Source organism: Myiozetetes cayanensis, unplaced genomic scaffold (genome assembly GCF_022539395.1).
Source record: "Myiozetetes cayanensis isolate MyiCay16 unplaced genomic scaffold, myiCay2020 scf23, whole genome shotgun sequence".
Taxonomy (NCBI): Eukaryota; Metazoa; Chordata; class Aves; order Passeriformes; family Tyrannidae; genus Myiozetetes; species Myiozetetes cayanensis.
Window position 1 is genome coordinate 4,618,353 of NW_026087445.1, and position 25,761 is coordinate 4,644,113.

A 25,761-nucleotide genomic window follows, 5' to 3' on the forward strand; every position below is an offset into this window, starting at 1 on the left:
TTAGCCCATGGGTTGGATTTCTCCTGTTAGCCATCTAAGTCAATTCTTTGCTTTATTTTTATTTTGCTAACCTAAATTTTTAAAATAGATTTAGTTTGAGCAATCAGTGAATTTTTTAATGCTTAGGTTGGACACTGAAACTGGGCAGCTGGTCTCTCCACCCCCTGAGCCTGGTTCACCACTCTGAAATGCAGGCATGAGCCCAGAGCAAATGTCACCATCTCTCTTTGGCCTGAGTTGTGTTCCACATGTGTGGAGTTTCCCAAATCTTCATGGTGAGGTGCTCAGATAGTTATTTACCACATGTTCCTATCTTCATGATTACATCATCCAAATAACCTGGAAAGGTGGACGATATCAGCATGTATTTAATTTTTATAAGAATGGGCAAAATAGAATACTGAAAACAAGGGAAAAAGGATTTGAAAAGTGCCAAGACTCATAACTTCTACTGAAAGGAAAGAAATAATCCCAAAGATGAGGGTTTTTTTCTAAGAATGTCCCTAAGTGACTTGTCCTTCATCATTCAAAAACCTTGGGAGGAGTGGAACCAAGGTCTCCCAGGCACAAGGTCACCTTTCACCCTTCAGAGAAATGCTCATTCATAAATCAAAGCTCAAAAATAATTATTTTTAGAAATTGCAAGAAAAAAATAATCTATCACTAAAACCATCACTTTTGAGTCTGAAAGCATTTTGATCACGAAAGCTTGACTATCTCGAATAGTAGGCTGCTTGATTTGGAAATCTTGGCCAGTGAATCTGTGCAATGGGAACTTGGTTAGAGCCCCAAAGATGGGGAAGAGATCCTGTGGCAGCAGAAAAGGAACAGAGCAGGAGGGTGGAGGGGCTGGTATTTAACTTCAGTGATGTTTGATTTAAGGGGCTTCAGGACATTTTCTACTGGTGTTGTTCTGGAGGGCTGTGCTTTGTCTGGAGGGAGAGTTATCTTTTAAAATGCCATGAAATCTTTATCCAAAGAGGAGGTGGCACTCAGCTGTGAAGTCTCCCAGGGAGAGAGAGAGCAAAGCTGCCTTTCAGGTGGCAGAGGAGAGGAGCTGCAGCAGGACTGACAGTCCATACCCAGCCAGGGATGGCATCTCCCTCTTTGCAGGGATCAAAACTGCCACAGCCCCTGCTCTAGAGTCCTGCATGGAGTTCCAGCTGGAGAGCAGGCACACCAGGAGCACAGGGTCTGCAAGGCTCCCTTTGGGGCGACTCTCTCTGGGGCTGATCCAGCCCCTCACCCACCTGCGGAGGGGACTCAGTCTGTTCTCCTCACCAGAAATGCTCTCAGAGGTGTAACCTGCCAACAAAAGCTACACTTGTTTGGTTTATTCTCCTTCTTTTTTTCCAGTGAATGCTTTCTCTCATTCTCTCACCCTCAGTCCTTCTTCTCCACCACCTTTTTTTTTTCTTTTTTTTTTTTTTTTCCCCTTATTTAAATTGTTTGACTTGCAAGTTCCATCCCTGGAGAGACTCCTAGGCAGTGATTCACCTGGCTGGAGCCAACTGGCAAATAGTCTGTTGCAGACAAGACAGGAGGGCTGGTTGGTTTGAGCAACTTCACCTTCAGCCAACAGGAAAATAAAATCCTATTTTTGGAGAAGGATTCTGTTGGCGTGAAGACCTGCCAGGATTCCTCGGAGCAGCAGCTGCCAGACTGCCTCCCTTACTCCTTCAGGGAAAGTGTTTTAAACTGAATCAGATGTTGTATACATACAACACACCCACCCACATGTGAACACCTGAAAGGATTTTGGAGGAGCAAAGGACGTGGTGTGTCTCCCCAGTCCCTGCTTCCAGGGACAAGAGACAAAATGTGGCGGCGTCTGCTGGGACCAGGAGGAGCCCTTTGGCTGACAACAGCCAGAAGAAAGGGCAGGCTGCTCTGTTTGCTTTAAACAGAGGAAGAAAGGAAGGGGAGGTGGAGGGGGATGTAATCCCCTGATGCAGGAGGAGCTGGTTCCAGTGTCTGTCTAGGTCTGGTTGTTCTCAGCAGGAGTCTCCTGGTGTGTGAAAGGATGCCCTTTGCAGAGAGTGGGGATGAAAAGGATTTAAAGCGCTATTGGAGCATCTCAAAGATAGAGACTTTGTTACTGCTTCAGCTTCAGACTACTCGGTGTAACCTGGGATAAATCAGTTTGTATCTCCCTGAGTCTCAGTTCACTGAGTGCAGTGAGGACGAACTGTGCAGCCTCTGTAAAGCTCTGCTTGGGCTGGGACAGGAGAGCTCAGGAGCACCAGGATCTTGCTTAGTGCAGAGCATCTGCTTGTGTGCTTTTCCTCCAACTCCCCTCCAAACTTCATCTTGCTTCTTTCATTGAACTTCTCCCTCAGACAATGTGAAATCCATTCAGCTGGACGTTTTCCCCCACCTCCTCTCTGTATTTCCCAGCTGTGAGGTAGAGCCAAAAGTTTTGTCATACCTGACTTGAGCGGCTGTGGAGGAGCACCCCGCAGGCTCTTGGCCAACACAACTTGTTAGTCGAGCGTTTTCCTCCCAGCTCTGCTGCCATTTACCATTCCCTTCCCTGTCCTGGTCCTTCCCTGCATGCCCCCTCCCTCCCACAGAGCAGGCAGGACGCATGGCTCCATATTTTTCACTAGGGTGTTTTCCTTTGCCATCCCGATTCTTGAGCATAGTTTCCAGGGACCAGTTTTCCTGGATAAACAGCTGCACCCTGAAAAGCGATGGATTTTCTGTACCAAAACCCCCTCTGCACTCACTTTGGGAAGGTCAGGAGACTCTGGATCTGTTGGGCTCTTTAATCTCTTTCACAAGTCTCCTGTAATGGGCTGCCAGTTGCGACCTGCCTGTCTGCCAGCACCATAAAATGAGCTTCCTGCCCCATGTGTTCTCCCTGAGTTTGGGCTCCTCAGGCTGCTGGAGCAGTGCATGGGAGAGGAGAGGTATTGCTGCTTACGAGAAAACAAACCAATGGGATAACAAAGTCTGCTTGTAACTTTTAGGCTGCTTGTTTTGGTTGAATAGTGCTAGTTCTGTTCCTCAGGAACATCTCTCTTTTTTAGGCTCAGGCAGGAGAGGCACTGAAAAAATAGGTTTTACAGACGTGTGAGATCCAATAAATTAGGACACTGTGGTCACTGGAACTGCTATTGTGGTCTAAACTGCTACTGCTTACCCCATGGAAAGAAAGTGTTTTCTTTTTCATTAGGGGCTTAGAAGATTGATTGTTTCCTGCTGTGCAAGAGCTGTGCTGGGATAGCTTTCACAACCTGGTTTGGGTCTTTGGAGACTGCATGGATGCTGAAATATCCTCCTTCAAGCTGCAGCCACCAGCCTTAGCCTCATTTAATGTGCAAAAACCTGTTAATACTTGTGTGCTAAGCTCAACTGGTGGGCTAGGACTCCTGGGGTTAGTCAAATTAAAGCTGCTCTTTCCATTTGTCTCCTCCACTGGGTTGTTTTTATTACAGCTTGGGCCAAAAAGTGCCAGGGGACCACCCAGCAATGGGTGAGCTGTGGCTGGGGGCTGGTCGTGCCAGCAGCCAGAAGGTGTTAAGGACAATCAGGTGTTGGCAAGGATGGGGCTTTGGTGTTGAGTGTTGTCTTGGGCCTGGCTGGTGTGCCAGTGTTGCCAACCCACACTGTTCTGGCTTTTCTTCTCAGTTTCCTCCCACTTTGACCCTTTTCCATCCCACATTGAGGGTGGGCAGGACCCCGAGCTCTGAGGGCAGTCATGGTGGGCTTTAAATGGGTTTTATTGCCAGATCTCTTACTTACTGGGTAGCATTGGCCAAGCGAACTCAGGTGCTCAGCTTTGCCTCAAAATACAGGAATAATCTGTTTTTCTGAATACTTGGAGATGTAGCATTGAAAAGCCTGTGTAAAAGCTGGATTTTTATTAACTGTGTTACCAAGTACCTCAAATCTCCTGTCTTTGTGCAGCAAGGTTAGTGCTGGAAACTGAGACATGAAAAGAAATCAGTGGGAAACATTTGAATTTAAATAGTCCCTTATCTGGACACTTTTATTCTGGCAGAGGAGCACATTGTTTAGGTCACGTTGCAAGAGTTCTAAGCCAAATTTAGAAAGTGGTTTTAGTCTGGAGCAAGCATTCCCTTAGGTGATATTATGCTGCTGTAGCAATATCACTTTCATTGTACCATTCGAAGTAGTAAAATCTCCTCATGCTGGCAAAGAGCTTCGCATGACAGCAGACAGCTCAGCAGCCCCAGGGCCAGAGTGCTGCTCAGTGGCATCCATGGGTCACTCTGTGCCCTGCTCTGCCCTCTAAGAAAGCAGAGATGCAACTAAGGGAGTGCTGAAGGCTGTGACTGAAATCTGCAGCAGCGTAAGTACAGTATCAATCTGTGCACACTCATATTTTCCTTGGCAAGCTGTATGACTGTAAACAGCAAAGTATTCCAAGGCAGTCTTTTTTTTTTTTCTTTCTCTTGACTGAGCAATGAGTTTTCCCTGCCCATCTCTCTTCTGATCTGATTGATTCAGCATGTAGCAGAGTTATTTTCCCCCCTTTTTTCATTAAAGAAAATTGTAGGCCCCCTGCCTTCTCGTTATATTTGACGTCTTTGTCTCTAGATGGCAGAAGGCAGTTTCCAGTGGTTGCTTACCACAGCTTCTTGGCATGTGCACAGGCCTGAGGGATGTAGTGCCTAGCTGGAAAAAGGCAGACAACTTTCCTGTTCACAGGATTCCCATAAAATAGAAGTGCTGAATAGCTTGTGTTTGTTCAGGAGTGTGCTCTGCGTGCTGGAAGGAATTGGTACAGAAGAGGTGAAATGCTGGCTCTGAGCTCAGTGGCAAAATTTTGGTTGTTTTAAACAGGTCTCCCATCTCTCACCTTAGATATGACCAAGTATCTTTTTACCCATTTGTGTTGACCAGGAGTTATAAACCCTTAAAGGCGAAGGAAAGCCTTAGATGACACCTCTGACTCCCAGAGTTTCCTGTTCTGTCTGCTGTGATCATTTCAATTTTCAGTGCTGCTGATGGGTTTCCAGATTGTGTGTTGTTGTTGGCTGATGCATTTTGCTTGCCTCAGGTCTGCTTTTCCCAGGTAACCAGTGTTTGTAGTATACAGGGGAGCAGGCAGGAGGAGAGAGCATCCTTCTGGCTCAGCAAGGACCATCCTCTCCCTGCCTGCTCCATCCCTGTCTCTTAAGCTCTCAGCTGGCCCAGAACAGGGCTATGTTGTTGTTTGTATCTCTGGTGAGTTTTACTGAAACTCCCAATTTGAGTCAGAAGTAACACACCCAGTAGCAGTTGCAACTTGTTGGTGTGTTACTGGAGCACATCTCCTGGTGTAGCCTCAGCTAAGAGATGCTGCTTACTCTCCAAAACTGCTCCATGTGAAACAAGAGGGAGCAGGGCTGGTTCTGAATCGAAGCACAGAGGTAGGTGCTCTGTCTAGAAAGCCTTTTATATGCAGATATATTCCTTAGCTTTCCATCTTGATGGCCACAGTCAGAATAGTGTGGAGAATAACGCGGGATTTCAGCTCTGGATGGATTAACCAAACCCAGGAGTCAAAGCCTGAGGTTGGGCTCCATGTACACTCTGGCCATGGGGAGCTTCTCTGGCAGATGATTTTCGTTTTGGCTCAGAGTCAGAGGAGGTGGATGCTGTGTCATGTTTTATTTCACTCCATCTTAAGGATCATGCAAGGAAAAAGTGGCGAGTTGCAGCCTTCTCCTGCCTCAGTGTCACAGCCCTGAAGTGGAGTAGCCCTGAAGTGCTGATGTTTGAGCTGGTCCCTGATGGCTCTTGGCAGCCTCCTCCCTGCCAGTCCTGTGGTAAAAGGAAGTTCAAGTTCAGGGGAAAATTAAGTCCAATCCATCTTAAACGCAACTGCTTCCTCCTTGTAAGTGTCAGTGTAGTGACTCAGAGGGTTTCCTAACCCCGGAGGTTGCGTGCCCCTGTCTGCTGAGCACTTCCTGAGGGAGACAGAGCACGACAGCACAGGGAAGAGCGAGCTGCTGCGGAATTTGTTTGCAGCAGGGAGTTAGAGGGGCTTGGTGGGGTAGCTCAGGGCCTGTCTAAGAGTGTGTGAGAGAACGTGTCACGTCACCATGTTCTGGTTCTGGCTCAGTACCTCCACTCCCTCCTCTATAATTGTCTGAAGTCTTCCAAATTTGTATGGGATATAATGAGATGATGAAGTTGTCTTTTGTGGTGACTTTTTCATGTAGTAAACATGGCCTTTCACAGCTCTGGGGTGTGGACTGTAATGAGTTTGGAACCGTTTGTTTCTCTGGCAAGCTGAAAGGGAGTGAATTCACCAGGAATCTTTGATCAGCTCCATTAAGCATCTGTATGGGCTCCAACAGGCATTACACTGTCCAGCTATCCTATGAGAAGGGGGTGCTGTTAAAATGATTGTGTTGGGAGATAGGATGAAATAATTCAGATTGGCAATCCATTTTTTAATATAGTCTTTGCAGTGAGATTTATAAATTCTTCCAGAACATAAAAGCACTGACTTTTAAGGAAGTATCCTATCAGTAGGATATTTCTACCTGAAAGAGGCTAGAAAGCACTGTACCTTTAAGCACAGAGTTTGATCTTCCAAATGTGGGATTACCATTTCACATGTTAACAACACAGGATTGCATATTCCTTGTTGGACATACTGTAGTATGTGGATGAAGCAAATGAAGGACAGCAGCACTGATTTCCACCCTTTCTCCCTGCTATGCACACTCACATTGTCTTTCAAACCTCACTTGCCATAAGACCCATGCCCTGGGCTGACAACTGGTGCTAAGAAAAGGCAGAGCTGGACAGAACCTGCAAGAGAAGGTGTGAACAAGTCAGGTCCAGCAGCTTCAGCACTGGGCAAGGAAAAAGCCTTCCCTGTCTTCTCACTGATTCTTCCCCTCGAGGCTCCCGTTAGTGAATGTGCATTTCACATCCGAGCTCATAAACAGTCCTTCTGGTTACCCCTCATTGGCCCCAGGAGAGAGCAGTGAATCAGCTTTTGGCCTTGTAGAGCTCCTTGCTGAGCAGATGTGCTGGTGGGGCAGGAATGGTTTGGATGAGGACACACAGGCTGGTTGTCCCACATGTGCCCATGCCCTGCTGCTTTCCAAAGTGCTGCACTGGGTGCAGGGGGAGCATTTTGTGAGTGACTGTCTTTACACCAGGTAGCCTCAATAACTAACACTCGTGTTTGCCTCCTCTCCTCAGGGTTTTCCTGGTAATTTTGGGGAACGAGGACCTCCAGGCATCGATGGAAACCCTGTAAGTTGATAGCTTTTTCCTTCCTTTCTTTGTATTGCAGTATGCACTGTACTGCATCATGCTAGTTAGAGCTGAGTGAAGCTTTTAATTTTGATGTCAGCTGCTGGCTGGTTTAGTCCCTCCTGAAAAACAAATGTACGTCCCTGCCCTGCTCAAGCTGCCCTGCTGTGAATTCTTGTGTTCAGTTCCTGTAACTGCCAGCTCATCGCTTGCCATTAGCTTTCTGTCTCCCTCTCTTGCCTTCCTTGCACCTCACTCTTGATAGTTGCTTTCTCATCCTGAGGATGTAACTAGAAGAAAATCAGGAGAGAAGGGGCAGGGATGTTGCTCTGGCTGAGCAGGCAGTGGTTGGACTGTGTTGTCCATACCACAGGGCACAAGAAGTGCCAGATTCCCCCATTCCAGTGTCTGGGAGCACTGAGGGACTCACTCCCCAGGCTGCTGCCCTGCCCCATGCCTCAGGCAGCCCTGGAACTCCACAGGGAGAAGTCTCCAGTCTCCAGAGCTCTTGGCCTCCCTCCGGTCTTCATCTGACCCCTGCTGGCTTCCTAAGAATGGGATGTGTCTCCTGGGAATTGGGTCAGAATGGTCACAGAGACCATTTAAGCAGCTGAGTGCTGATAAGGTTTAATTTGCTCTGCTCTTGTAGCACTTAACACCACACAGTTGGGGATGTGTTGTGTTTTCCTCTTCTCTCAGAACATGCCCTCGTGGATTGCAGCAGTTCTCAGATGTATTAATTATTCTTAATTATTTTCTGAATGACTTTGTTGGTTCTCCCTCAATTAGCATGTGAGCAGCACTGATTCATCTTTGAAATTCCTGCTGTCTTGGTTATTCACACATAATCACCATTGCTGCTCTGGTGTTTGATGGGATGATTTGTGTGAAGTACAGACACTCCACATGTGTCTGCAAGTTCCCATTTGTCTTATATGCAGCCTAAAAGTTATTTTCACAACCTACTCCAATCACCAAGCCAAGCTCAGCTACACTCCAGCTTTTGTGGGAATTCAGCACAAGAGTCATAAATGCAGTGAACTGAAAGAATTAGATTCCCAAGGAATACTTCTTCAGGATTTTTCCCATCCTTCAGTCAACTTAAGCCATGGGTCAGAGTGGAATCAGTAGTCCCAAAGTAGAAGGCTTTCTGATTGTACTGCTATTTCCAGCCAGCCCACCAGGAAGAGCAGGAATCCTGGAGGTCAGGAAGGCTTTTTTTTTTTTTTTCTCCAAATAACTTATTTTCTTTTCTTTTAAACAAGTTATCTAAGCCCCATTCAGAAGATGTGCTCCATGCCAGCCAGCTGAATGGCAGTTCCCAGAGCAGCAAATGTCCCTTCCCTCAATTCACCCAGAACCATCGCTCTTCTTTCATCTTATCAACGGCTTTTAAATATTAATGTGCCTCGGAGGTTGCAGAATGAAAACAGCCTGTTTCGGCTGACTTAAAGGGAGGTTCACAGGGTCACGAGCGGAGTCACAGACGCAGAAAAATGCCAGAAAGTCTGTTTGTGGAGCACACAAATATGCCGGCTTTGGTAGGTGGGGGGTGCAGCTGAGCTGCCGGCAGGCGGGAGGGCTGCCACGGTCCGGGGCTGCCACATCCTCTGTTTGATCCGCTGCTCTCGTGGGGATGGCTGAAGCCGACAGCCTCTGATCTGCTTTCCGTCCCCTCCAGGCAGAGCACAGGCTCTTCCAACCCCAGGGGCCTTCTTCCCTCCTACCAGCTCGCTGAGAAATGTTGAGCCATCGCATTCCAGATCCCCCGTTCCCGGAGTGCTTAGCCACTCCAATTAGGCTCTTAATCACAGGAATTAGACATGGGAAAGGGCTGTTGATTCATCTCCTTCTCTCTTGTCCCAGTGCCCGGTTCATGCACTGAAGAAAGGAGAATAGAGCCTGATTTCCCTCACAGGTCAGGGACCAGCCTGTCATTACTGAGGGCCAGGAAAGACCACTTGTAAATCCTTCATTTCCCAGGGCAGAGAATGGCTCCAATTAACAACTAGTCTGTCCACAGCTCTCAGGGGAGTCCACCCCTCCTCTTCCAAGAGGAAATCCTCTTCCGTTAGCCATGAAGTCATGCATTTCCACATATACCCTTTCTCTTGAGGAATATCCACATGACATAACTCAAATATGGGAAGTCCCTCTTGAAACTTGTGGGACCAAGAGCTGACCATCCACCCAGTCCACAGTCCAGCCACTCTGGGAATCTTCAGAGCATCCTGGGAAACCGAGGCCACCGTGCAGCTCCTGTGCTCAGCATTCCTGGGATACTCCCTCTTCTTGCTGAGCCTAGTAATGCCAGGCCTTGACTACAAGCTTGAAGCCAACCTTATAACAGTAGCTCTGAGGACACAGCAATCCCACCCATGAGGAACAATTGCTCCCCAGATGTCCCAAATATGCAGGAAGGGAACCGACCATAAAAAAGCAATTTTAGGCTGGTTGAGATTATGAAACGCTTTTTGTGTGTGCTTGCCCAATAGTCCTTTACTCCACTTCCCATAAAATAAACACACGTAACCCTTTACCCAAGGAGCCTGAGCACATTCAGTCACGTTGCGTCCCCTTCTCCTTCCTTCTTCCACCAGGCAAATCTTTCCATAAAAGGGGAGCTTTATTGCACTGGAGGGGACTCCACCAGATGTGCACCATAAACTGAGCTGGGCTGTCAAAGAAAGTAGCCAGCGTGATCCAGAGCAGGGGTAGGGCTGTCTGAGCCAAGGGGAAGTTCAGCATTTCCAATGCACTTGTTTTGAGAGGCCCCGTTGGAGGTGGAGGTGTGTAAGAGCAGGTCCTTGCCCTGACAAGCAACCCACTGTCAGCACAGCCAGGGAGGCCACCGATGGAGACACGGGACAGGCTGAGCATCCCATGGTTGCTGAAGCACTTAGGGACCTGGATAGGTGAGTTGTGAGGGCCTGACACAGTTTTTCTCCTGCTCTTCAGCTGGAGGTGCCATCAGGCACCTGCTGGTGCTCCTGGAACCTTCATGTCTTTGGAAAAGTCACGCAGAGGGAGTTTGTAGTGAAGCTGAGAAGCCAAACCAACTCCACAAGCCCCAACAGCAGTCTCTCCCTCAGAATGATGAGCTTCGAGGTGCTCTTGGAAAGCCTCTAAGAGGGTCTGATGCTTTCCAAAGTGCTCCAGCTTGGGAGTGGTTTGTGAGAGATGGCAGATGGGCGCAGAGCCCAAGAGGAAATCTCTGCAATTCTTCTCCTGCTCTCTGCAGTAAGATTAAAAGGAACTCATCCTTTAAGCAAGTGCTGGGTTCCCTGCAGAGAGCTTCCTGCTCCAGGGACAGAGGGGCTGAGCCAGCTCCCTCCAGACCACCTGCAGTTTGAAGACCAGGATCTTTTCCTGAAAATTAAAGAAATGGCTAGTTGATGGACTGGGCAGAAGCCCAGGTGGATGAGGAGGAGGATGCTGGTTCCCCACCTTCAACCAGCTCTTGGATACAGAAGCAGCAGCCTCCGAGTGTCCTGTGTGCCAAACACAATCCCAGGACCCATTGGCCAGGACCAGAAGCTGCCATACCCTCTTCCCAGATTAACTGGTTTCATTTTCATGCAGGTCTTCCTTTTCTTATGAGTTTTTTGTTACTTAACCACTCCCAAAAAACTCACCTTTCCCAATGCTAGGCAGCAGCTTTCCTCTCCTTCCCACCTTGCCTTCCCCATGCTCCCTCCCCACTCCAGTCCTTCTCCCTGCTAATGGCAGGATCTCACCTGGGACAGGCTCCCACCTCTCTCCTGCCTGCACAGTCAAATGCTCCTTTCATCCAGCCTGCTCCTGGGAGGGAAGGCAGCCCTGGGAATAACTACCCAACAACAAGCAGCCCTGTGTCTGCCAAGGATGTGCTCACAAGAGCGCTCCTGGAGATGGAAGTTCTGGATCACTTTGGCTGGGGAAGGGGCTGGGGGAGGGGGGGGAAGGGAGGTATGGAAAGGGGAGGGACGGTCCTTTCCCTTCCTTCAAACTCTTGAAACACTGAATTGCCTTTCAGCCTCTGCTTCTCTGTAAAGTGTCCGTAACCGTGTGGGTTTGTGTTTCCTTTTAGGGAGAATTGGGAGCCCCAGGTCCTCCTGGAGTCCTTGGACTCATTGTAAGTACAAAAACAAATGGAGATCTGGCTTCTCGAGCTTTAACCCTTTCAACCTGCAAACTATACACAGATTTTCCTCTTCCTGTGGTAGGGCAGGGAGCAGGATGACTGTTTGTATGGGGGAGGCATGACATCTGGGGAGAGAGGGGGTTTCCTGGTGGAATGGGAGGTGAAGGAGGGCAAACCCTTTCCAAGCAAAAGGAAACAGATTAAAGGTTTCCTGTTAGTTCCTTTTTACGTGATAACTTGCCCTTTTGATAACATTTGCCAGGGTATTTCTTCAAAGATGCAACATTCATTCCACGTCGGGATCTGTTGTCTCTTAAAAAGCAAGTCCCTGTAAACAGTGACCTCAGAGACGCACGGTTCTTGTTCTGTGAGAGACTGTGGGCAGGAACAGTCTGTCCTCTGTGTGTACAGGAATTTTATGTGCACCCTCACCATCCCATCACTAATCCAGGTAATTAGGTACACAGCCAAATTCCACCCTTCATTGCACTCTTCTCCGGCAGGAGACAAATGGCTGTAAGGATGGGTGGCAACTCCTCCTCTGGCAGCTGTGCTGGGGGTTAGTGAATGCCCAGTTGAACATATTATGGTTTATTTTTAGGCCTCAGTACTTGTTTCAGGTTATTCCCTTCCATGCACAAAAAGGGTTTGGCTCTGTTAGTACTACAGCATTCTTTCAAGATGATTCCTCCTCAGCTATGATAATCCATGGAAACTCGACTTGCAGTGAATGGTTAAAAACTTTTCCCTTCTGCCTTTCCATATCTTAAATTATGGGAGTGTGTATGTCAGCTGAGATCGAGGCCTTGATTGCACTAGGCAGTGCACAAACACAGAGCACCAAACCCAGAAATCTTATATTCTTTGAAGGAAAACAGGGAATATGGTGGAACACCCATCTCAGAGATGGGGGATTGGGGCAGAGGTAGATTAAGGCTTCAGAAAGTTTTTCATGGAGCCAGGAATTAGGTCTGTGTTTCCTCTCATTAGAGGAGATGAAAGAAGCTGCTTTAGCCATAGAAGCAGAAAGGATGTGCTCCTGGCAAAGAGCTGGAAGAGGAAGATTGCTGTTTAAAATAATACCACTGAAAGTATGATCCAAATGGGATCATATTTCTCCTTGCTTTTGGAAAGGTTTATCTTTACCTGATTGCCATTATCTCACAGATATTTGTTAGAAAGTGGAAGGTTAGACAGGGTAATTGTGATTATGATCCTTCCAGAGATGATGGAATCAGAGGCTGCCTGTCCTCCCCTCCACACTGGCCCAACCAGAACCACACTTTTGTGGGCTTGGGATTGATGGCAGGGGCCAGGAAGGACAGTGCCACCATCGTGATGGTTTTGTCCCACGCTGGCTGCAGTACCCAAATGGCACCAAATTCTATGTGAGGTACAACTTGCACATAGTGTGTTTTTCCCTGACTGACCCCAAGATCTGGCATTGCATGTCCTAGACCAGGATTCAGCCCCATCACCAGACACCTGGAGTCTGTCACCTTCTCTGTTTTACATTGGTCTCTACTGACACCCAAGTCCTAGTATTTTTGCTGGAAAAGGACAAACCAGCAGCTCTGCTGTTGCTGCGAAGCCTGGTCTGTCTTAAGCTGTAAATATTTCTTCTCCCTTCTCATCCAGACAAAGAAATCATCATTCCCTGTTGTGAGCTTCCTCTCAGTTTTAAGGTGGAAAGCTGCTCCCTTGCCATGCTGTTTTTTCAGGAATCACTTGCTGCAGTGGTCACAGTCAGCTGCTGACTGTCCCAGTTGGTCTATTGGTGCCACACTGAGCAGATGCAAACTGAGATTCAGGTCAAACTGACTCAGATCCTGTGTCCCAGGGTACTATGCAACTCCTGAATCCAGGATACTGAAACATCATCTATCCCAGGATAGTGGGATAGAGCTAAGAGTGACCTTCTCCATCCTCCAGGGGAGAAGGGGGCACATCCATCCTGCCTTCTCTCCCTGTGGGAGAGCTCCAACCTCCTTCCCTGGGGTCTGCAGATGGGACTCACACTGCAGGGCATGGAGAAGGTGACAGATGGGTGTTAGATGCAAGCTGACCCCCATTCAGTCCCTTCCTCCTTCCCACCTCCAGCCACCCTGGGAATCAGCCAAGCTCCCGGTTGCCTCACGCACCACGCAGGGGTTTGGTTCACTGTGTAAGAGAGGCTGAAGAGCAGAATTAGATGTAACTAAAGCCTCTTGCTCTTCTAATTAACCACGTGGGCAAAGCCTTAAGTAAATGTGTTCCTACAAGCAGCCTTTATGCCGGGGGGTATGAAAAGGGCTCTGTTGGGGTGGCTGCAGCCCGGCACTCCCCACGTGGCCACGGGCCCGGGGCTGCAGCCGGAGAAACGCTCCTTCAGGGAGCTGCCCTGTTTATTTACACGTTGAGGCCAGACTGGTGCACCCTGTCACTGACTCTCTTCATGGGCAGAAAGCAGCCAGAGCCTGTTTAAATGAAGGGTTTCTGTTGCACAGCACACGTGGGGACACAGGGCAGCCGTGAGCCCCGCTGTCCTCCTGCGCTGCACTGAGCTCCAGCACGTGATGCCACGCTGACTTCTCACTGCAGCACAGTGAGACACCTCTTTTCATACCTCCTGTTTCTCTTCTCTCTTCCCCTTATCACTTTGATATATCAGAGCCCAGTAGTCACCCAAATTTCCTGACTGTTGCCCTTTTTTTTGCTGTGTGGGTCTGTGTCCTTTTTAACACACCCTCAGACTCTTTCTGGAGGACTCAGGAATATTGTGGTAGTTTCTTTCTGAGAACGGGAATAACTTCACCAAGAATAAATACATTCTAGCACTGTCTTAAATCAGCTCAATATTTTAATTTTTCAAATAGTGAAAGAGGGAAATTTAACCATACAAAAGTTAAGAAGAACATTAAAAAAGAAAATTCGTAGATCCTACCACAGTTGCAAACTTCAAGGTGGTTCCATAATTAATTTCCTATTATTTTGCCGTTAATTTACCAGCCTGAATTCCTGATTTTTTTTTTTTTTTTGATGAGGCTGTATACACATTATAAGTCTCTTGACTCATTCCAGGATGCTTCTGTTGAGGTCAGTGGTGCAATTCTTCAGGGATACCGAGACCAGGTAGCAGATCTGTTCATTTTGCACCTAATGACTTTGGTCATTTTCCTTCTCCTACTAGGGTGACATGGGCCCTGTCGGACCGATCGGCTATCCAGGACCAAAAGGATTAAAGGTGAGAGAGCAGCTGAGCTGTGTGAGCTCTCATCCCTCCAGAGCAGGGCTGAAGGTTTCTCTGTTCCTCCCTTGGGCAGTGGTGACTGTCCTGAGAGAAAGGACGGGCAGCAGTGATGGGTGTCCACTGTCCCAGGCACACAACTGCTGAACACAACATCCCACTGGTGGTCTGCAGTAGGTGTATGTCAGTGGAGAATTCCAGAAGCGTTTTCCCTGTGTGCCTCCAACCCATGAAGGGTGTTTAAAGAAGGTGTGATGGAGCACACCTTGGGAGCAGTCTGGTATTTGGCCTTCAGACTGTGCCAGGCCAATGCTGTGCATCTGAGGCACCAACCCCACTGGGGACATCAATGTCACAGACCTGAGCAAGTCTCCACTGTGGCTCAGCCTCACTCTGAACTTTCTTTTTTTCAGGGGCTGATGGGAAACCCTGGAGAACATGGACTGAAAGGTGATAAGGTGATCTGAATACTCCCTTATTGCACTGTGTTTTAATTTTGCATGTGAAATCCCCTTTCTAGTTTCTCTTTCTCATTCAGCACCGTGGTACTGGTTCCACTCTGACTGTCTCTACCCCCATCCTCCTGCTCTGCCTCCATTCCTGACACTCCAGTATTAATTTTAATTCCTTTGATGATATCTACCCCATCCCCTTTTCTGTGGTGTTCTAGTATAGATCAGTTATACTCAGATCCTCTTCAGAGCTTTCATTTCTCACTGATGATGACAGTAACTGTACAATTATCTGGTGTTTGACTGCGTTTTTACACTTTTATATTGGTTGCATGATGGGATAGGGAGGAGGATGAACATCTAACACTGACCATGGGTTTGCATAAATGCATTTAGGGGAAACGTGTGATGTGACAAAGCAGCACTGGATCAAACAAACCAGGTGGATCACCTGGAAAAACTGTTCTGCATTAGATACCTCTGCTCCTGTTCAGAGACACTCACCTCAGTTCAGCCTCCTGCTGAGAGGAAAGTGCCTTGCCCCAAACTGATGTAAATCACTTGAGAAAGAGCAGAATGGAGAGGGGCCTTGATTGCAGTGATTTAGTGGTGCTGGCACAAAACCACGCAGCTTGAGCTGGATCAGCATGAAGCTGAGTGTGCAAATGTCTCACTGTCACAAGAACCATCCTCCTGCAGATATTGGACTGTAGGATTTATTTAGTCTGAAAGAGTGGGAGGTGGAGTCATTTATTGCTGGCTCTGATTGTTCAGGAGGGCAGTGGAAAATGACCATTAAGTGTATTCTCCTCCTCCCGTTGGATGTTTTATTCTCTTGTTAGATGTTTGCTTTTAGAGGATGATTTAGCAGCCCAAAACTGCACAGGGGGGAATAGTGTCAAGCCAGTTGATTCAGCTCTCCTTATATTATAGCAGCTCTTTGCCAGGGCTGCTGTGTCTGCAGTTTCCATTTCTCTCCTGTACTGCCTTTTCACTTCTGTAGAGAGGAAGGACAGGGCAAGAGAAAGACTTTTTCTTTAGGACAAGCTTTAGACACTGTAGCTGGTTTCTTATCTCAACACCAGTTCCTAGAGCCCATGGACTCTTCTGTCTGCTCCTTGGAATGAATAGTTTACTATATTAAGAGTCACCAAGATTTAAATCACTGTTTAGCAAAATTATCCTTCCTGGACATTAATCTCCATCACTTTACACAAACTGCTCTGTTTGTCTCCAGTATTTCCCCAACCACTGCTGTTGCAGTAACCAGATGGTTTGCAGCTCTTCCTGGAGTCATCCAGAATTTAATGATGTTTTTTACAGCTTTGGTTTCCCCACAGAATGGGTCATCCTTCTGTTTCCATTTCTGTGTTTTTGTGGAGGCAAGGAGAGGGGGCGGAGAGGGTTGTGCTGCTCTTACAGGAAGAAGTGAAATTACTGCATAACCCTGAAATAAAGAGTGGCCTTGAGAAGACCACGTGGGGTGATGAGTGCAGGGGAAAGGTGGAGGAAACGGAGGAAATCCCAGCTACTTGTTCACATGAAGGATTTTTATGAATCAGGACATCTGTAACTTGTGGAGGACACGGCTCAGGCAAATACCTCTGGAGTTGTGCAGTGTTAGCTGCCTTTGCATTGCGGAGCAGAAAGGGAAAAGAGATGCCCAGCTGAGGGCAAAATGAGGGGGGTTTTTTGCACAGTGACCTCCTCTGCATCCCACAGACGGCAAATACATCCCACAGACAGGAAATATATCCCACAGAGAGCAAACACATCCCACAGACAGCAAACACCCCTCGTAGCCATGCGCTGGTCCCTTCCCTCATATCCCCTTTCTGTTCGTGTTGGGTTACGAAGGGCCTCGGGGTTTCTGCTGCTGCATTTCTTTTTATAGGTGAAACATGAAGCACAGGCAACATCCCATGGGCAGAACCTGTTTGTAATTTCAGACTCTACATTCCTTTTCCTCCCCCGTAAGCGAAGTCCTTGCAGACCCATTTCGTCATCTCAGCATCCCGGTTTTTAATAATAAACATGCCTGACCTCTTTCCTCCATATTCTTTCCCTCACTTTAAGGACACAGACCCCGAGTCAAGGCAGGTGAAAAGCAATGCCCTGGTCCTCAGTTCTGGTTTAAGATATTAACAACCAGAGAGGGATCCTTCATGCCGTGACATTTTGCTGTGCTATCGCAATAACACATGAACATCTTGTGTCAAGTCCAGCTCAAGATAAAAGATGTGTTTTGTCTTCCCTGCTTCCTCCTTACCCTCTCCAATGCCCATTTCTCAGAGTTGTTTGAAAACTGGTTTTCCTGTCAGGCTGCCACTATCCCATTTTTCCTGAAGGTCAGAGATAAAGATTTGTTCCTCCTTTTGCTGTGCTCAGGAAACTCTTTTCTTATGGTAGTAATTTTTTAATGTCCGAGTATTTCTTCCAAAATGGTATTTCAATGGCCACTTACTGACTGAGTAGAAAAAAACTGCATAATGAAAAAAAATAATCTCTCTTTTTTGACCCTCAGAATAGATGATAAAGACAAACCTCAGAGCCCACCTCTCACTTTCCAGAAAAGCTGTTTTCATGCTGTCTTCTGTCAGGAGCCAGAATTAAGTAGATTTCAGTGGTTTAAGCTTTGTACTAAATAAAAAAAATAGAAAATTCAGAGAAGATGAGAGAAATCTGGAAATGAGCTGGGTCATACAGTAGTTTTTTTGCCATCTTTATTGTATCTAGTACGTGGGGTTCATCTGAACTGAAGCTGTTTAAAGAGTTGATTGTTTCCATTTTGCAATGCCAAAAAAAAAAAAAAACTAGATGGAAAATAGTTTAGATGAAACAAAATGTTGGTTATTTTACTCAAATTAAAATATTTTAGGTTAAAAACCAAATGAGTTAAATCGATTTAACATTTTTTTAAGAGAAACATTTTAATTTTGCTATATAAAAGATTTGTTTTGAAGATGGTTCAGTGAAATGTTCCGGGAACATTTACCAAAACACTGAAGCAAATTTAGCATGAATCCGTGAAGCCTTTCCATCATTGAATCTGCATAGCTCTTAATTATCCTCCTTCCGAAAAAGTTGCCTTTTGGAAGTCGTTCCCAAATCCAGCCTTAACCATCCACAATTCCATTATCCCCTGCGTGTTACTGAAGTAGTTACAATTATTTCAGCTCACTGGTAGCAAGCGGGTGGTTTTTCTGGAGTGAAGGAGACTTCCTCTGTCACCCCTCTGTAGACTTTGGCTCAGTTGCAGGACTCCATATGTCTTCCATGTGGGCCATGTTTAAACATATAGCTCTGTGCTCGCTTCCCTTGCTGGGAAGCCAAGTTTAGAGGCATGTGCTGTGCATGGGACAGAGTTCCTCTAACAGCTATTTTTGTTGGGTTTCTGTCACTGTATCAAGTCATTATAGTCATTCCTCCTTTGACTTCCCAAGTAGAATTTTCCTTTCTCTGCCCCATCCTTGACTCGTCCTTTGTTAAAGTAAATCACTAAATAAATGAGTTTGGAAGGGGCATGAGGAGGTCATCTGGTCCAGCAAGCTGCTCACAGCAGGGCTAAGAGCCAATGCAAGGTAGTCCCACTGCTCCTTGGAAAACCTTCAGGGATACTTGTTTTCTACCCAGCGAGTCAGAATTTGTTATGATGGTCCAAAATGGGGAAAGACAGCTTGTTTAGGAAATATTGTCAAGGATGGGCTCCCCATCCCCATGAACACCAGTCTATCCCTCCAAGGGAATCTCAGCCCAAATATAGGCAATGAGATGGTACTAAAGCATTAGTAGAAGTTACTTTTGTTTTCTTATGGAAGAGGATTGATGGTTGATGCCAGCACTAGGATTTGCTCACAGAAACTCTGAGGATTGTTTTCTTTTCTGTAGAGCGCTATGAGAGAAAAGGTCCATTCATTGCAAACTAAAGACTTCTGTTCAGCTGAATTTAACACTTCACCACCTTCACGGCCTCTGCCAGCCAGAGGAGTGTAGTCTCTCCTCTTTCAGCTTCTACAGATACACAATGCTCAGGAAATCATAGTTTTCTCTCTCCTGCAGTTTCTTTTATCACTTTAGAATCAGGTTGGGAAATGCACACTCTGTTCAGGTTTGTTGTTACACTCAGTATGATCTGCAGCTTGCCAGTGGTTCAGTTTTGAGTGGAACTGCTGCTGAGACTTTCACTGCACAACAGCATCGACCTGGGTGTTTTGGCTGTTGCTGTTGCCTGTTTTAACTCTCTGGTGATGTGTACCCAGGGTGATCAGGGAAGAGCAGGTGTTCCAGGAGATATCGGCTTCCAAGGAGACAAGGTAATTCTTTTTCTTTCCCCCACCATTCTTTTCCCCTTACATAGCAGTATGTGCGGCCACCAGCTTTCTCAGCTCATCTTAATCCACAAGGAGCTGGAATTAGCTGCATCCTGCTGTCAGGTTCCCCTGCTCAGATAGTTCCCATTTGGGGTGTGCTGTGCCTTTCTAAAATTCGTGTCAGTATACAGATTTTGTTACTCACAGCAAAAGCAGTTCTGCTGGGGGGTTTCTGTACAAAGGGCCATGTCTTCTTGCAGAAATTGGAAGTGATGGGGCTGATGGGGATGGGTGTGAATGTGTGTGGTCCAGCGGCTGCAGACTCAGAGTTTTTGCCTACTCAGTGCAGCAACCTAAACCCTGACCCAGGGAAGCACTTAATGCCCTGTGTAACTTCTGAGCAAGTGACTTCTCCCCTGTGACTATGATATGAGACTGACTGTGGCTGACAAATGTACAGAACACTGCACTGGAGCCTCCATGGCTCTGAGCCACAGCCAACTGCAGCAGCTTGTGTGTTCTTTGGGGCTAAATTCAGCCCCATCTTCAGCAGAAACATCTCACTGACATGAGTGCAGCTGTGCCAGCTCCATGCAGGGCTGAGTTCAGCCCAAAGAGATGCTCTTCTCTCTGCAGCAGAGGAGCTGGAACCCAGGGAATTGGTTTTTTTTTTTGATGCTGCCTTGTGTTCTGAAAAAAATATGTCTCCCTCAGGGCAGCCAGGGTTTGCCTGGGGTCCCTGGGGCACGAGGGAAAGCAGGCCCCCTGGTAAGTAACCAAGCATCTTCTGCTTCCTACTCTCCCTTTCTGAAGGTTCCATGCCCAGCTGGAAAGACAGCTTGGCAGGGGGGTGCTGTTCTAAACAGGAAAGCCAATAGCCAGGAGCCAGCTCACTTTTCTCCGTGTTTTTCTGATTTCTGCAGGGAAAAGTCGGTGACAAAGGTCCAGTTGGGTTTCCAGGACCACCTGGCCCTGAGGTATGTCTCACCACCTCCTTCTTACGTCCCTCCTTTCTTTGGTGACTTCTGCCACATCCTTTCTTCATCAAACCCAGATTTTTCTCCCATGGGCCCATGAGCTATTCTACATCTCATGGTTTCCTGGTTTTTCCTTGCACTTTTTGTCATAGGTATCATGGAGGGTTTTTTTTAAGTTTTTCCCCCATAAAATACCATTTAAAGTTAAAAAAAAAAATTATTGTCATTATAAAAAAATAGAGTGATACCTTAAATTCAGGATGTGCTTCCCCCAGCACATTGTGATTTTTTTCCTTCCTAAAGAACCACACAATGTGTGTAAGATGCTGGAGAGCCCCTTCCAGCACAACTGATGGTCTGTTTTCCCCTCATCAATGTTCTGGTATTTTGCAGGGTCTGGAAGGGCTGAGTGCTGCCACTTAGCAATCGTTCCCCTTTGTTGCTGTTGGAAATAACCACAGATTCCTTTGTTTCCTCAGCGAGGGGCTGGTGGGTGGAAAGGAGCACATCCTGGCAGCAGCTAATGAGTGTGTCAACACCTTTCCTAATTCCTGCCCCCTCCCCTATGTCACTGAGGCTGCAGCTTCTCCTCGGAGCGCTGAGATTATGCACTAACTCATAAAGATTTATTAAAATCCAGATCACTGTTTTTAGCTGTGTGATGACAGGGAGGCCCTTGCTGTAATAAATCCTGTAAGAAGATGGACCTAAAGGGAGCTGCTGGGAAAGGCAGCTCTTCCATCAAACCCACAGCACCGCTTCGTGTCCCATTCTCCCCCAAAGCCGTGCCATGGCCCACACATGGACACTGCCAGCATGGAACATGTCTTGTCCCTTAGCCTTGAACTAAAACTCTCACAGAGGGTGACACTTATTCCACCTGTGCGTCCTGACTGTTCTTTGTTTTCTTCAGGGCTTTCCAGGTGACATTGGCCCACCAGGAGAAAACGGTCCTGAAGGTCTGAAGGTGAGTGGAGCAGAGACTTCAGCTCTGTGTGGGGTTGGAAGCAGCCAGAGAAAACAAAGTAGTGGGAAGGGGGAAAGAGAGAAAACCCTGGAGGTTCCTAAAGATTGTCCTGGCCAGCATTTCAGCTTGGTCTGTTTGGTTTGAGGTCCCTCCAAGTGCAGCGTTTTCTTTTTTTCAAATCTTTTTTTTTTTTTCTGTAACAAAATTGACATTGGAAGATGTCCCGTGGCTGTGAAAGAGACTTTCTCATTTTAATTGCCCTTGTGAGCTTATGTTTCTATTTTCTGAGTATCTTTTCCTTTGGCCCTTTCTCAGGGAAAGCCAGGAGCACGAGGTTTACCTGGGCCAAGAGGACTGCCTGGACAAGAGGTGAGTATCCTCAGCCCAAAGGCAGATTGAATTTAGAGAACAAGGTTGAATTTTGTAGATTAATGCATGCTGAAATGTGATCGCAGCTTAAAATCCTCTGGTCCCTCTGAAACTGGAAGCAGGTGCTTGTATTGAGTGATCAGAGACCTGCAGAAGTGATCTTTGCTTCCAGTCACTGCTGGCATCTGCTGACCCTAAACCCTGCACTGGCTTTGCCTTTAAAGCCTGTCCCCACCCCCCCCAGATGGGTATTAGTGCCCTTTTCCCTACACATCCCCTTGCACAGACGTGCCCTGACCTGGCTTTTGCTTTCTGCTCCTTTTAAGTGCATTTTCTTTCAACTATGAGACTTGCAGCCTCTACTTTCTCACACACAGCGACATCCCTCTGTAACAAGAGTGCAAAAATGGGAATTGCTGCTCTGCAGAGATTCATCAGAGCTTGCAGCTTTCACTCATCACGTCAGAACTCGAAGCTTCGTTCCACTTGCAGTCATTAAGAAGGGACAATTGACCTTGATTTAATTGTCCTGGAGCTGCAAATACATTTTAGCAGCAGCAGAGAAGGTCCAAGTGTTCTGTTTATCCTGTTGTAACTCCAGTGATTTCGGTGTAGTTTCCCCTCACTTAGGCCAGTGTAAGCTGTTTGTCAGGAGTCATGAGACGTTGTGTAAATAATACTGAGCACACGCATGGGCAGGGGCTCGTTTTAATAGCACTAATAATTCTTAACTTTTTCTGGGAACTCTTCTGCTTGTTCTCTAAATGGGATTAATGCAAATGAGCTCATTTATTTGCACTGAAATGGGGAAAAAAATTATTCTAGGCAATTTACAAAGGGAACCGAAGCCCTGCATTCCAGGTTCAGGCAGGCATGACCAAGCTGCCTCAATTTACTCTAGTTAGTGAGTGTAAAAGTAAGACCAAAGACACGGACATGGAGTTCGACACGAGCTGTGCCGAAGGACTGTGAGTGTGCCCCAGAGAACAGCACTGTGCCCTTACTGCTGAGGTTACCCAGGCACTGGGTCAGGGCTCTGGATGACATCAGATTGGAAATGTGGCGTGCCTGGGTTCCAGACTCCCAGTCCCATCCTCATCCCTCCAGTCCCCTTTTATTACCATGGCTGGCCACCGAAATGAGAGCAGCCAGACCGTGGCTGCCAGGGGCACTTTTAATTTCTCTATTGGCACTTGGTTTTAGACACTTGAGATAATTTTTGTGACGCTTAATTGAAGGTCTCTTAGAAACTGTAGGTCTGATCCTATCACATTAGAAATTGGTGTAGAGCCAAGGGAGAGAACAGAGTCCAATTGCTGTGTGAGATTTTGTGATAGCTCCATCCTGCAGCATGTGGAGTCCCATTTGAAAGCAAAAGGGAAACCTTCATACAGTTGCCAAATGGTTCTGTGAGAAATTTTGCAACACCCTTTTTTTTTTTTTTTAGGGAGGGGGAGGATGGGGGGAAGAAAGAAAAAGAGTAGAGAGCTGTACAGCATTCTCATCCCTGCCAATTCAAATGAAGCAGAGTCATGTGAGAATGTCATGGGCACCCTACAGGCCGAATCAAGCCTGGTGTTGCCTTGGTCAAATTTTGGATGGCCTTTACTGGGCAGGACTTGACTTTAAATCTTTTTTTTTCTGAGATGAGGAAGGGAGATGAGGAACCTCAGAGATGCTGAGCTGCCTGCTCTGAGCTACAGGACTCAGTTGTTAAAGTGTGACAGCTGAGCACACAGCTTGTGTTTAGCTGCTGCTCATACTGCAGACATTTCATTTTTGCTGCCTGTTGTGTCCAGATTACTACTTTGTCTTTTATTTTAATTTCTTTCCACCTCAGGGAGATGAAGGACCCTTAGGACCACCAGGAGTCCCTGGCCCGGAGGTAGGTTTCAGTCATTTACTCAGTTATTACCAGCTCTGATAACCCTGCAATGGAATTGTAGTCAAATTAACATAAGGCTTCAAACCTTCTGGTTTGGGAAGTAAACTGCCCTGCTATGAAATATTGTCATGGCCAGGGCTCTGTCCAAGTGCTTGATCCAGGATGGCTGGAAGTCCAGGAAATGTCTTGCACAGAGTGTTGAGTTTATAAATTTCCTAAAGTCTCAGACCTTGAAAAATTCTCTAACGTTTAAATAGTTCATCCTCAAGATAAAGCACATGGACCGGAAACCATCTCTGATGTTTCTTCCTTGATTTATAGTATTTTTCAATGGGTAGAAGGAAAAGCTGGACAGTCAAGAGAGAGTCCTTTTGACCTCTGTTATGTATCACACAAACACAGTTAGAAGAAGCAAGAACATTATTATATCTGCAAGCTTGCCAGCTCAGGATTTTGTAATGGGTCTGTACATAACCATCTTTGCAGGAGAGTAAAATATCCTGAAAATTGGGTGATAGGTGGATCAGAAAATAAATGTTTAATCTTTATTTTTTATCTTACAATCATTGCTTGTAAGCTGCAGCATGTAAGTTCACAGACACTGTTGTGATCAAGGCTGCTGCAAGCTTTTAATGTTTATGGGTTTTCTATGTATTTCAGGGACGATCTGGCAGGAAGGGATTTCCTGGAACACCTGGTCCCAATGGTTCAAAGGTGAGGAAAGAGTTCATTTATGATCAGAGAAAACAGTAAGTGGAAAGGAGGGAAGGAAGAGGGAAATATCTTTTCTCACCTTTACCATTCTTCGAGTGTTCATTCTAGAGAAGACAAGGGAACTGAGGGTTTCTCTTTTTCTCAGAATTCTGGGGTCTTAGTTTCTGCTTGTTTCTTCAGCAAAAAGAATGATGATGCATTTTTTTAAGCCATGTCCTTTATTATAAACAAGTGTGTTCCTCCTTTGATATTAACCAACTCCCCCCTCTATCCTCTCCTCTCATTTTCCATTGCTCCTCCACGTTTTTGTTCTGAAACAATGCACATCATTCCTATCTTTGCTGCCTAATTAGCAGCAGGAGCCATCCCAGGGCAGTGCGCTCTGCAAACCCACACTCAAAAGGGAAGAGAAAACCCAACAAAAACAACCTCTTCAAACAGTAAATAGCAAAAATGTGGTCTGGCAGCACATCTGGAGTATCTGCCTACTGAGAAAATACAGCTGCTGTTCCGGAGACAATACTGGTTCGTGGTGAGCCTGGCCTCTGGATGGCCCATCCAGGGGCACTCCAACCACCTCTGTGTGCTGCCACGGCTGCCCTTATTCCTGGTGTGATTTGAAATTCACCCCTTCCAGCTTTTTTCTTTCTATTCTCATGTTTTGAACTCCTTCATCCTGCAGTGTGATTTAACTCACGTCAGTTCTTGCTCTGGTTTCGCTTGGATGCTCCATGTGACAGTACTTGTCCCTGTTTGAGACTTTGCAAGAGCAGAATTGGGGTTCATCATTGCCTGGAAAAATTTAAGTCTTTTATTATTGTGACTCTTCCACTAGCAGGTGAATTTTCTTGGATGCCTTCTCCTCTGTTGTTCAGGAACACCACCTGCCTATGGAATCTGCATTCTTGCTTTCCTTAAATCCTCAAATCCTCTGGTTAATCCGAGGCCATTCCTACTCTTTTCCTTCTGCTGGTGTGTTTCTGCCTTGATCTGTCTGTTTTACTTAGTCTTTCAGATTGAGATATTATGGATCAGAGACACCCCAACTTCAGGAACATCACTGATGGGAACTCATACCTTATTAAACATTGGGATAAAGCAACCAGGACTAGGCTATGCTACAGGACAGTAGACAGCTTATGTTTCAATGTGGTTCTCTGAAGGTTATTTTACTACAGCAGGACCAGCTGCTTTTGGGGCATTTCCCTCCAGAACAGCAAGTGTTTGCTCCATGTTTGTGTCAGCTATGTTTCTTGCTTTGAATTATCTTTCAAGTCACAGATGGTTTTGTAAGATGTTTCTCACAGATTGTCCACGATTCACACACAGCAGCCCAAATCCCAGGTGTACAAAGAATCATGTTATCCTGAAGGTGTGACTGGCAGCACCAGGTAACCCACGTGCCCTGTCTCCTTGTCCTGCAGGGTGAGCCAGGAAACCGTGGCCGACCAGGGAAAGTTGGCGAGCAGGTAAACTCCTTATTTTCTTTGTCTGTTTGGCAAACTCCTGTG

At 46.6% G+C, this 25,761-nt stretch overlaps 1 protein-coding gene across 2 annotated transcripts in view; it reads left to right on the forward strand.

The window, feature by feature from the left end:
• Nucleotides 1-25,761, forward strand: part of LOC126642407 (collagen alpha-1(XXVII) chain-like) — a 143,944-nt gene that overhangs the window by 55,492 nt on the left and 62,691 nt on the right. For both annotated transcript variants that reach the window (XM_050320007.1, XM_050320008.1), the window contains exons 13-24: nt 7,174-7,227; nt 11,297-11,341; nt 14,520-14,573; nt 14,990-15,034; nt 19,288-19,341; nt 20,053-20,106; nt 20,262-20,315; nt 21,229-21,282; nt 21,598-21,651; nt 23,492-23,536; nt 24,197-24,250; nt 25,675-25,719. In XM_050320007.1, coding sequence (XP_050175964.1) covers nt 7,174-7,227; nt 11,297-11,341; nt 14,520-14,573; nt 14,990-15,034; nt 19,288-19,341; nt 20,053-20,106; nt 20,262-20,315; nt 21,229-21,282; nt 21,598-21,651; nt 23,492-23,536; nt 24,197-24,250; nt 25,675-25,719 — 612 coding nt within the window. The remainder of the gene's footprint in view (nt 1-7,173; nt 7,228-11,296; nt 11,342-14,519; nt 14,574-14,989; nt 15,035-19,287; nt 19,342-20,052; nt 20,107-20,261; nt 20,316-21,228; nt 21,283-21,597; nt 21,652-23,491; nt 23,537-24,196; nt 24,251-25,674; nt 25,720-25,761) is intronic.